The sequence below is a fragment of the Rattus norvegicus genome, chromosome X (genome assembly GCF_036323735.1).
Source record: "Rattus norvegicus strain BN/NHsdMcwi chromosome X, GRCr8, whole genome shotgun sequence".
Classification (NCBI taxonomy): domain Eukaryota; kingdom Metazoa; phylum Chordata; class Mammalia; order Rodentia; family Muridae; genus Rattus; species Rattus norvegicus.
In genome coordinates this window covers 134,035,819-134,048,676 of record NC_086039.1, presented here as the reverse complement: position 1 = coordinate 134,048,676, position 12,858 = coordinate 134,035,819, and the positions used below count along the sequence as shown (strand labels likewise).

Below are 12,858 nucleotides of genomic sequence, written 5' to 3'. Positions count from 1 at the left end.
GGGGAAGGATTGTAGAAAGCAGTGACCAGAAGGAGGGCAGTGAGTGAGATGTAAAATTGAATAAGTAAAAAAAATATATTAAAAAGGAAAAATAAAAACAAGAAAAAAGAAAAAAACAGGAAATAAAAGCTTTCATTTTACATAAAAGGACAAGAACTATTAATGCTTGAGATAGTACCACCCACAGGAATTTTAAAAAAGAAAAGAAAAACAAAGTAAGATTACCAATGATTGTATGCTACCTCTTATTTTCCAAATGAATGTTAGGAAATGTGCATATCTATGGGCCATAGTCACTTTCTAAATACAATAGGGCAATTTGAAACATGGATTAACTTTCTAAATGACTCCTGGGAGACTTTGCTCAATCACTTTAAGTTTCAGAACCCTGAAGAAGCCAATTAGACTTGATATGGAGAAAGCCTCCCAACACTTTGACTTTTTTCCTCAATTAGTATTTGATCAATTGTTCTTTTTTAAATTTTTATCCATTTAGGTCCAAATCATGGCTATCAGTGAAGAAGAAAATATGACTCAAATTTCAGAAATAATTCTTTTGGGTTTTGGTGATCTTCATGGCCTTCAGTTTGTTCTTTTTGGGCTATTTCTAGCCATTTATGTGACAACTCTCCTGGGCAACATTATAATTCTCATCGTGGTATCAGCTGATTGCTCTCTTCACACACCCATGTATTTCTTTCTTGGCCATTTCTCCTTCCTAGAGATCGGCTACACAACAACAATTGAGCCCATAATGCTGAGGACATTGTTATCAGCTCACGTGCCTATCTCCTTTCCAGCCTGCGCTTGTCAGTTTTACTTCTTTGCTTCTCTGGTGGCAACAGAATGCTTCTTCCTGGCTGTAATGTCTTATGATAGATACATAGCCATCTGTAACCCACTACACTACTCTAGTATCATGGACTCTTGGGGTTGCTTCCAGCTAGCAGTGGCCTCTTGGTTGGCTGGATTTCTGGCACCTATCCTGCTCATGATCTTCATTTTCCGCTTAACATTTTGTTCTGCCAATGAGATTGATCACTTCTTCTGTGATTTGAAGCCCATCATGAAACTGGCCTGCACTAATACTCAAGTAGCTGAAATGACTTCTTTTATATGTACCTCATTATTCGCTCTTGCTCCCTTCCTACTAACCTTGGCTTCCTATATTCACATCATTTGTACCATTCTAAGGATCCCTTCTACCACAGGGAAACAGAGGGCTTTCTCCACCTGCTCATCCCACCTGATAGTGGTCAGTCTCTATTATGGGACTCTGGGCATTGTCTATGGGTTCCCATCAGTGCCTCGGTATGAACGTATATTGAAGTTGCTTTCTCTTCTCTATACCGTGTTTACCCCTGCTGCCAACCCTATCATTTATACTTTAAGGAACAAGGATGTGAAGGTAGCTCTGCGAAAATTGACACAATGGCATACATACCTGGTCAAAGAAAGTTGAAAAAGTGTATGGGCTCATGACATACTGAAAACTCGTAACAAATTGGAAATGCCTGTAGTATTCACCTAGACAGTCTTGAAACAAAAACTTGAGGTGGAGCCCATAGTTTGCCTAACACCAAGCTAATTGTTTCTGTTAACTGAGGAAAATTCACAGCACTCAAGTGTCCATGACAATTTCCTTGGACAATGGAAGAGAAACTCATTTTTCTTAGGAGAACTTTTCTTAGGGGAACTTTTACTCTAGTTAACTTCACTTAGGAGAACAAGGCTTAGGTGAGAGGGGAGATGAAGGAAAAGCCAAGGGAATGTAATTGAAATCTGAGTGTTCCTCTCCAAAGTCATAATAAAAGGGGGAGTGGTAAAAATATTTGAAGATTAAAATTATTTTCAGTTCAGGAATATTCACATTATGTAATTGTTTCTAGGACTTAAAGACATACACATGTAAGACTATAATTTATCTGTAAGTGAAGAAAACAAGCAACAGTTAAAAATCGAGACAGCTCTATGTGTGGTGTGTGTGTGTGTGTGTGTGTGTGTGTGTGTGTGTGTGTGTGTGTGTGTGTATTAACACACACACAATCTAGTATGTACAATGTATAGAGTTTGCCAACTCATGTGCAAAAGATATAAATTAATGCTGGTTGTTACGGTGCTTATCCTTACCCTTAATTTCAGAACTTGGGAGGTAGAGGTACATGGATTTCTGTGAGTTTGACATGAGCTTGTTTTAGATAGTCAGCAACATGACAGGCAGGACTTCATAGTGAGCTCTACCCTCAGGGAAAAAAAGAATAAATTTAATATATTCACATGTAATTGTAGATACATAGAAAATCCATATGGAATTTCTAATATCTATAGTCTCTTGGTTGGAAAAGTTAATCAATGTAATCACAAACATTTATATAAGTGTATACTCTGGGCACAAAAGCACTGTTTTATGTGAATTTCTCTTGTGAATTCTTCATTCTGTACACTGATCTATCGTTTATAGCACATCAGACACAGCCTGTATCCATTTAACTTTTGCTCATCTAAGCCAACACAGGGAAAAATCAAGTGTCCTCACCTCCTGGGGACAGAACTGGTTTCTGTTGAGGAGGTCATCAATTCCTGATAATTCCTTCTTTAACACTGTATTGTAGCTTGTATAATGCACTCAGGGAAAAGAAGTATGGTGAAGAAAAGTGGAGAGAGATATGTCCGTGTGGAAAAAACAAGCCATCTCTTCCATAACAGAGTAGCTCCCATCTGCCAATGAGAAGTCAACACATCCATTATAGCACAGTAATTATAAATAATTGGATTTCTCCTTTTTTAAAATACCTGAGTCAGAGCCCTATTGAGAGAGATCAGGTAAGAGAATCTATTAAAGGCAAGGTGTTTTCTGCATATCACTTCATTAAAAGTACTTAAGGATGCAGATTACATACCATATTTTCCTAAGAGAACTGAAGTTCGAAATGGCACTCTGTCAGTTTAGGTGCTTAACTCTTGTGGGAAATTATCAGGAAAAATTAATTAGGATATGAAGACAATGTCTTCAACAGGGGAAATATTTTTATATGGGCCGCACTTCAGGCTGATATGAAGCCAGGCATCTGGATAACAATGAGAATTTAGATAATGCTTCTCTTTTAGAAGAACTGCATATACCCATATACCATATTTTAGGGTACCCAGTTGTTCCCTGCTATGTAGAAGGATTAGGGTATTTAGTAATGCTTTAAAAAGTTGACTTATGTACACTCGCTTTTGGCAACAGGCTGTATGACTTAAAGTAACTTAGCTTCTCTGATCTTCAAAACTCATATGTAAAATGGAAATACTAGTAGCACCTTATCTCTAGGGCTGCTGAGAGTATTAAAGGAGATTATGCATAACATCTCTGGTTTGTGACAGGCATTTGATATATGTTAATTATTATTTTAATAGTTATTGCCATTACCATTTGTAGATGTCATCAGCCCCCCCCCTTGATATAGTAAAGTAATATGAGTCAGGACCTTATCTAAATCACTGTGAAGTGATGATTTAAAATGCTTTAAAAAAAATAGAAGGCAGGTTTCTGGTGTTTTGCTGGGTTATTAGTTCACCCTTAGTTTCTAGCAAGGAAAAACGGCTCTGAAACAATGTGTTTCACATATAAATTGATGAAAAGACTTTACAGAAATGTTGGGCCCTGGTGCCTAACATCTAGGGCTTCTAATGGCTGTTCTAATGCTGTCATCACACTGGCTCAAACTCACTATTTCTGTAGAAACCACATTTTCTCCTCTTTACTAACTCACATTTTTCTTCTCTGGGGAGAATAAATCACCCTTCTGATAGTGAGTAGTGTTAAAATAAACAAAACTAGTTCTTAGTTAAAGAAGAGAGGCTAATGGAAAAGAGACCTATTCAATGGCTACCTGTTTGACCCCTATCTACCAGTCAAAACTTACCTTGTTTTATTGTTTTCTCTGTGGTACTCTGTCCAGGAACATTAATTCTGTTTCTTGAACTTTCAAAATTTTTGTGCCTTACAATGTTTTGCATTTGGTATTTCTTTAGCTTAGAATACTCTTTGCAAGACCTGGATCCAGGTAGTGGACTCACTTCACTCCTTTAAATTTCCTATCAGCTACATATTTCCTGACTACTTCATGGAGGTTGACACCCCTATACATACCAATACCTACCACCACTCAGGACAGATTTCAAAATCATTATAATAATCATCTAGTAAACTGCCCATATTCATGTGTTTTTGTGTACTCTTGGAACTTCTGAGCCTGCCCCAATGTAAGTTCTCAAAATAGATTAGGAAAAATGGCTTTGGTTTTTTTTAATACCTACTTAGTCATTGCATGGATAGTCAATGGTTTCAAGTTGGCAGATGAGCAACTTAGGAGAATCTAAAACATGCTTATAAGCTCATTAATTGTCTTACTATAAACAGGATTAATGTTTTCCCTTTTGCATCTGACATTGTTACTACTTGAAACAATGTAGCATGGCATAGGCACCAAGAAATGATATTCTGGTTACGGCAGTAGTTTTCAGAATAGAAGGAGTAACTTCCACATGTGGGCCATAGAAAGTGTTCTTCTTGGCTACCAACTTTCCTTCATAGTACTACAATACCTTAGAAGAGTCCCTATAAGAAGTTTGACTACCCCAAGGTTCCCAGACCTCAGGTCACACTGAGGCTGCTCAGAATTTTTTTCCCAACTACCATTCTAGTCCTCCTATGTCAGTGATTATTAGATAACTGGTCTCTGAGGAGATGGAAATGATATTCATATGAGATCTGTAAGGTCCATTTCACATAATGAATCCTTTGATATTCTTTCTATTGGAAAGTGGGATCTAAAGGATGCAATGCCTTTCACTGAGTATGACTACTTGATATACAGCCTGAACAGTCAAATATGTAGTGCAGACATCATTAAATGATTCCTCTTCCTTGTTGTCAAGACCCTGCCTGTCATAAAATGTTTCTAAATAAAGTCCCAGACATGGAACAGACTTAAGCCACTCCCCCTGTGACCTGCCCAGATATCTGAACCACAGAGTCTATTTATGAACATAAGTCACTTGTTGTTTCTAATATACCAATTTGGTAGAGGTGATTTTTATGAAACAATGGTAACCGAAAGAGAAGCCAAGAAATCCATAGTATTTCAGAGACACAAAGTAAGCTCTGAAATTTAACCTGGAAGGGAAAACAAGCTTCTTGATTTTCAGGAGATTTTTTTTAACTGTATGATTTAGTATTTCTTGCACTTAATTCAAACCTTGTCTAGCTGAAGCCAAGCTTCCCTGAACCTTTCACACAGAGGTGAATGCATCTCTCATCCTGGCTGCTTCCACTGTGTGGAAGATACGCTGTGTTGGTTCCCTTGTGCACATATTAACTTACATTCTCCTTCCCTTTCTAAAATATCTTGCCTATACTATTCGTACCCTCAGGATCTCACTTTGAGGGCTCAGTGAATACATTTTTGGTGATTAAGTGAACATTCTACCTTTCAAATACGACATACTTGCAATGCCTGGCCCTGCTTAGCTTCTGAGCTAAGACAGTATCAGGCACATTCAGGGTAGCCATAGACAAAATGAATGTTTCTAATGATCATTTTCATCTGGTCTGGCTTTGGTCTCCTTTAAATGCCAGGATTCAGTGTGTTCCAGGTCGGCACCAACCTCTTCTAACAAATATGGAATATAGATGAGGGTCTGAGCCATCTGTGCTGTTCTGTTTGATTTAAGGTCATCTGTGGCTTTGCCATCCAGATTTCAACACTAGCATTTCATACATTCATTTCCTGCAGTTCTACTTCCTACAGAAGTAAACACACAAAGGGACAGGCACAGTAATGAGGAAGCCAAGGCTACAGCTAAAAGCAACCATAGCCACAGTAATACAAATGCATCAAATGGTAAATGAAATTTTGCTCTATTCCGGGCAGTGTGGTAATGTTTTACAGACACGATTCCATGAAACCCTAACCAATAGTCCTGAAAAACAGGCACTGTTTGTTACCATTTTACAGATGAAGAAGTTGAGGTTCAGAGAAGGTGAATACCAAGATTGAATGGGTTGCAGTTTTTGAAGAACCGGTCTAGCTATGAGACTCTACAGCACATCTACTGATAGGTGTTTCCATGGATACATTGGCTCTCTTGGGACTTTTTAGATCCCCTTTAAGAACAAAAGTCAAAGCAACACAAGCTTGGAATTCATTGGTTTTTCAGGAAGTGTCTTTAGGGTGGGGGCCATGATTTGAGGGTTAGGCTGAAGTAGGATTTTCTTTTTAGTGACACTCTATCCACTTAGGGACATCTGTGAAAGTAACTTAGTCATTTCATGGGATCAAGGGCAGAAGGAGGAAGTGGGCATAATGAATTTGCCCAATTTTCCTCTTATTTCCTTAACCACGTACCCCTGGAGTCCTGAATCTTGAGACTCAGAGTTCATTTACTCCACTGTTTTACTGCAGACCTTCCTTCTGATTCCTTCTGAAACCTTCTGGAAAGGATTGGAGTATCCCCCAGATTCTGGCAAAAGACAGTATTAGAACAATTCAGACAAAGGCCTTTTGTGGCAGTTAGAAGTAGATATTGGACAAAAAGACCCTCCCCCAGGTTTTTGTGCTCTAGCAAACAAGTGCTAGATGAAGAAGATGATCAATGCCAACTCCTTCACTGTACTGCCGACATGGGTGCAGATAAGGAATACACTAAGGCTGACAAAGAGGAAGAAAGTAAGAATTTGGTTTAACTGTTTGGAAGTAATTCTAATTACAGGCATTTATACGAACTGTTTACAATTTATGCCTCATCGCCACCCAGCACAATAACAATTATGCATATCATTAAATATGTGTCAGATTAATTTTGTTGTAAATTCTTAGTATAACAGTGTGTGTATGCACTGTCTTTATAATGTGTTGCTCAGATTACTCACAACTTACAATTAAATGAGACAGAACATTGGCTGGGGGGCCGGGAGTGGGAAAGGTGCAGAGGCAGAGGCGGCTGCCTTAGGTTGAATATTTACTATGGGTAGTGCTCAAAGTGGATAATCAACAAATGCATAAATCCCCACATCTTAGCCTCCCTGGAGCTCTGCAGGCAGCTCCACAATCTTTTATTCATTTCCTGTTGATTCTTTGGATGTATTCACGCCCACAGCATGTCCCAAACCTTTTCTGGTCGGTCTCCTTGGCCTCCCAGCATACCTCTTCTCTCTTTACTCTAGCTCAGTGAGTTAAGTATGACTTCATCCCAGACTTTGGGTAGTATATCTGGCTAACAATTTGCCAGTATGACTTCTACTTTTCTTTCAAGTTTCAGTCCCCCTTTCCAGAAGGTCTCAGACCTGTAAGTATTTCATTTTTCACCCACCTTCCCAGAGGCTGGTTCCTTGTTCTAATATTTCACTGTGCCTTCAAAATATTTCTACATTGCTTTTCCATGCACAAAATGGGCATTCTTTAAATTTTGTTCATTTTGATATACACAAGGAACAATGAGATTACACACACACACCAATACTACATACACAAACACATATACTGCACACATATACCCACAAATAAACCATCCTCCCACACACACATAGACACATACACATACATACTACACATACACATACTACATGTACTACACAAGGATACACACACATAACACACACAAACAAGAAAGAGTTCCTCCTACTCTTTCAACTACCCCCATTTTCTCTTCTTTATCTGTTAATCTTTTACTTATTACACATATTTCATATCCAATTGTATTCAAAATTCATAATGCAAGGCAGTTTTATGAGTTTCAAATTGTTTCTTGGTACAAATTAAAACACTCAAAAAACATTCAAAGATCCTCGATCACAGATCCCCTCAAAAATGATTTTCTTGCAGAAGTATGAATACGCTCATCACGTTTTTCCCCTTCCACTATTATTTTAGAGACCCTGGGTAGGTAAAAAGCAGGGTAGTATAAGGCATGTAACTTTCATGTAAGTTAACCAAATTGAACTTCCATCAAAGTCTGCCACTGAGTAAGAGAACTATGAAAACTAATTTCTACTTTCTGAGACCCAAATAAATAAACCTCTGACTTTCATAAAACATGAAGATATGATAATGCCTATCTTACAGGATTGCTATGAAGACAAATTATCACACAGGTGAGAATGGTCTGGAACACAGTAAAAATGATTTTTCCAAAGCAGAAATTTCAGGTGATGTGGCTCACTCATGCAGATTTGTTCCACCCACTATAACTACAGTGACTCATAATTCCAATTACTTCAAGCCTTACTTATTCTCTAGCTGCGTCACTCACTCTTAGGTCTATATAAGTAGCTTTCATTCCTAGGAGACAAAACTGCCCTTAATAACAAGTATTTTGTGACTCACCAATCTTCTATCACCAAATGAACTTCATAGATAATATTCCCTACCTACATACATAATTTAGATACAAACAATACATTGACCTAACAGAAATATAAATGAGGATTGAAGGTAAAATAATGTACAATAAAAAGATATATATTTCAATATACAAATGCAGGGACACAACCACATCAGACAGCATAATGAAATATATGTTTGTGCCAGCTTACAACAAATAGGTTTTTATAAAAAGGATTCCAAGTCATTATATGTAAGAAAGAAGAATATAAAATGTCAAAGATACAGAAAAACAGTAGTATAAAAACTGCTGTTACATTAGTGCAAGTCTCAATAAATGTCAAGTCTTTTCCAAAAATCAGTATCATTAAAGCTCACTGAGAGATTCTAAAGCTTTGTGTAATATGTCACGTTACATAGTATGGTTCTGTGTAGCTCAGGGCATCCTCTGAATGTCAGTAGCACCAACCAAACATGGTAATAAAATGTCTCCATAACCCTTCTGTTTTCCAAAAGTATCAATAAATATTAAGTATTTTTCTTTTTTATCGGATATTTTTTTTATTTTATTTTCATCTTTATTAAATTGGGTATTTCTTATTTACATTTCATATGTTATTCCCTTTCCCGGTTTCCAGGACAACATCCCCCTAACCACTCCTCCTCCCCTTCTCTATGGGTGTTCCCCTCCCCATCCTCCCCCCATTACCGCCCTCCACCTAAGAATCCCGTTCACGGAGGTGGGGGGTCCAGACTTGGCAGGACCAAAGGCTTCCCCTTCTACTGGTGCCCTTACTAGGTGATTCATTGTTACCTATGCAGTTGGAGCCCAGGGTCAGTCCATATGGGGTCTCAAGGCCCTTCAGCTCTTTCAGTCCTTTCTCTGATTCCTTCAACGGGGGTCCTGTTCTCAGTTCAGTGGTTTGCTGCTGGCATTTGCCTATGTATTTGCCTTATTCTGTCTGTGTCTCTCAGGAGAGATCTATATCCGGTTCCTGTCAGGCTACACTTCATTGCTTCATCCATCTTATCTAGTTTGATGACTGTATATGTATGGGCCGCATGTGGGGCAGGATCTGAATGGGTGTTCCTTTAGCCTCTGTTCTAAACTTTGCCTCCCTATCCCCTCCGAAGGGTATTCTTGCTCCCCTTTTAAAGAAGAAGTGAAGCATTTGCATTTTGGTCATCCTTATTGAGTTTCGTGTGTTCTGTGCATCTAGGGTAATTTGAGCATTTAGGCTAATATCCACTTATAAATAAGTGCATACCATGTGTGTTTTTCTGTGATTGGGTTACCTCACTCAGGATGATATTTTACAGTTCCATTCATTTGCTTATGAATTTCATAAAGTCATTGTTTTTGATAGCTGAGTAGTACTCCATTGTATAGATGTTCCACATTTTTTTAATCCATTCCTCTGTTGAAGGGCATCTGGGTTCTTTCCAGCTTCTGGCTATTATAAATAAGGTTGCTAAGAACATAGTGGAGCATGGGTCCTTGTTAAATGTTGGGCCATCTTTTGGGTATATGCCCAGGAGTGGTATAGCTGGGTCCTCAGGACTATGTCAAATTTTCTGAGGAACCTCCAAACAGATTTCCAGAGTGGTTGTACAAGCTTGTAATCCTACCAGCAATGGAGGAGTGTTCCTGTTTCTCCACATCCTTCCAGCATCTGCTGTCATCTGAGTTTTTGATCTTAGTCATTCTGATGGGTCTGAGGTGGATTCTCAGGATCGTTTTGATTTGCATTTCTCTGGTGACTAAGGATGTTGAACATTTCTGTTTTTGGGGGGTTTTTTTGTTTTTTTTTTTGTTTTTTTTACATTTCAAATGTTATCAAACCATAAAACCACTATCCCATCCCCCCTCTACTTCTATGGGGGTGTTTCCCTTCCCCAACCACCCACCCTTTCACACCTCCCCAGCTGACATTCCCCTACAATGGGGGAGTACATCCTCGGCATGACCAAGGGCTGCTCCTACTATTAGTGCCCAACAAGGTCATTCTCTGCTACATAATCAGCTTGAGCCATGGGTCTGTACATGTATAGACTTTGGGTGGAGGTTTAATCCCTGGGAGCTCTGGTGGACTAGTATTGTTGTTCTTATGGGGTTGAATGTCTCTTCAGCTCCTTCAATCCTTTCTTTAACTCCTCCAGTGGGGACCCTGTTCTCAGTTCAATGGTTTGCTGTTAGCATTTGCTTCAACATATGTCATGTTCTGGCAGACCCTCTCAGGAGACAGCTATATCAGGCTCCTATCAGCATGCACTTATTGGCATCAGCGATAATATCTGGGTTTGGTTGCTGTGTGTATATCGGTTGGATGCCCAGATGCAGGCTCTAAATGGCCATTCGTTCAGTCTCTGCTCTAAACTTTCTTTCCTTATCTACTTCTCTGAATATATTTGTTCCCCCTTTTAAGAAGGACTAAAGCATCCACAGTTTTGTTGCCCTTCTTTTTGATCAGCATATGGTCTATGGATTGTATCTTGGGTAATTCAATTTTGGGGCTAATACCCATTTATCAGTGAGTTCACACCATGCATGGCTTTTTGTGATTTGGTTACCTCACTCGGGATGCTATTTTCTACTTCCATCTATTTGCCTATGAATTTCATAAAGTCATTGTTTTTGATAGCTGAGTAGTACACCATATTGTGTAGATGAACCACATTTTCTGTATCCATTCCTCTGTTGAAGGGCATCTGGATTCTTTTGAGCTTCTGGCTATTATAAATGAGGCTGCTATGAACATAGTGGAGCATGTGTCTTTGTTGTATGTTGAGGAATCTTTTGGGTATATGCCCAAGAGAGGTATAGCTGGATCCTCAGGCAGTTCAATGTCCAATTTTCTGAGGAACCTCCAGACTGATTTCCAGAATGGTTGTACAAGCCTGTAATCCTACCAGCAATGGAGGAGTGTTCCTCTTTCTCCACATCCTTGCCAGCATCTGCTGTCACCTGTGGTTTTTATCTTAGCCATTCTAACTGGTATGCGGTGGAATCTCAGGGTTGTTTTGATTCACATTTCCCTGATGACTAAGGATGTTGAACATCTTTAGGTACTTCTCAGCAATTCAATATTACTCAGCTGAGAGTTCTTTGTTTATCTCTGCACCCCACTTTTAATAGGGTTATTTGACTTTCTGAAGTCTAACTTCTTGAGTTCTTTGTATATATAAGATATTAGTCCACTCTCAGATGAAGGATTGATAAAGATCATTTCCCAATGTGTTGGATGCCATTTTGCCCTAATTGCAGTGTCCTTTGCCTTACATTTCTTTTTTTTTTTTGGTTCTTTTTTTTTGGAGCTGGGGACCAAACCTAGGGCCTTGTGCTTCCTAGGCAAGCGTTCTACCACTGAGCTAAATCCCCAACCCCTGCCTTACATTTCTTTAAGTGATTCTCAGCCATTCAAGATTCCTCAGTTGAAAATTCTCTGTATCTATAAACAATTTTTATTAGATATTCTATTTATTTATATTTTAAATGTTATTCCCTTTTCCATTTTCCCCTCTAGAAATCCCCTATCCTATCCTCCCTCCCCTTGTTTTTATGAGGGTGTTCCCACATCCACCCACTGACTCATGTTTCCCTATCCTAAAATTTTCCTACACTTGAGCATCTAGTACTCCCAGAAAAAGGGACTTCTCCCATTGATGTCCTACAAGGCCATACCCTGCTACATATGTGACTGGCACCATGAGGGCTTCCATTTGTACTCTTTGGTTGGTGATTTAGTCCCTAGGAGCACTGGATTGTATGGTTGGTTGATATTTGTTGTTCTTCCTATTGGTTGCAAACCTCTTCAGCTCCTTCAGTCTTTTCTCTAACACCTCCATTGGGGACCCCATGCTCAATCTAATCATTGGCTGCTAGCACCTGTCTCTGTATTTATCAGATTCTGGCAGAGACTCTTAGGAGATAGCTATGTAAGCTTCCTGTCAGCAAGCAATTCTTGGCATCACCAATAGTGTCTGGGTTTGGTGTCAATATTTTTCAATAGGTTTATTTGGTTCTCTGGAGTCTAACTTCTTGAGTTCTTGAGTTAGCCCTATATTGGATGTAGGACTGGTTAAGATCTTTTCCCAATCTGCAGATTGCTGTATTATCTTTTTTTTCCAGTATTTACTCTTTTTTTGTTTATATTATATTTTTTTATTTCTTTTTATTTTTTTTTATTAACTTGAGTATTTCTTATTTACATTTCGAATGTTGTTCCCTTTCCCGGTTTCCGGGCAAACATCTCCCTAATCCCCCCTCCCCTTCTTTATGAGTGTTCCCCTCCCCACCCTCCCCCCATTGCCGCCCTCCCCCCAACAATCACATTCACTGGGGGTTCAGTCTTAGCAGGACCAAGGGCTTCCCCTTCCACTGGTGATCTTACTAGGATATTCATTGCTACCTATGAGGTCAGAGTCCAGAGTCAGTCCATGTATAGTCTTTAGGTAGTGGCTTAGACCCTGGAAACTCTAGTTGCTTGGC

The 12,858-nt window shown here is 39.0% G+C and overlaps 1 protein-coding gene across 1 annotated transcript; it reads left to right on the top strand.

Annotated features, from left to right (window-relative positions):
• Positions 1–529: 529 nt before the first annotated feature.
• Or11n2 (olfactory receptor family 11 subfamily N member 2) lies at positions 530–1,462 on the top strand. Its single transcript, NM_001000490.1, has one exon. It carries the CDS (start codon positions 530–532, stop codon positions 1,460–1,462), a length of 933 nt encoding a protein of 310 aa, NP_001000490.1.
• Positions 1,463–12,858: the final 11,396 nt, after the last annotated feature.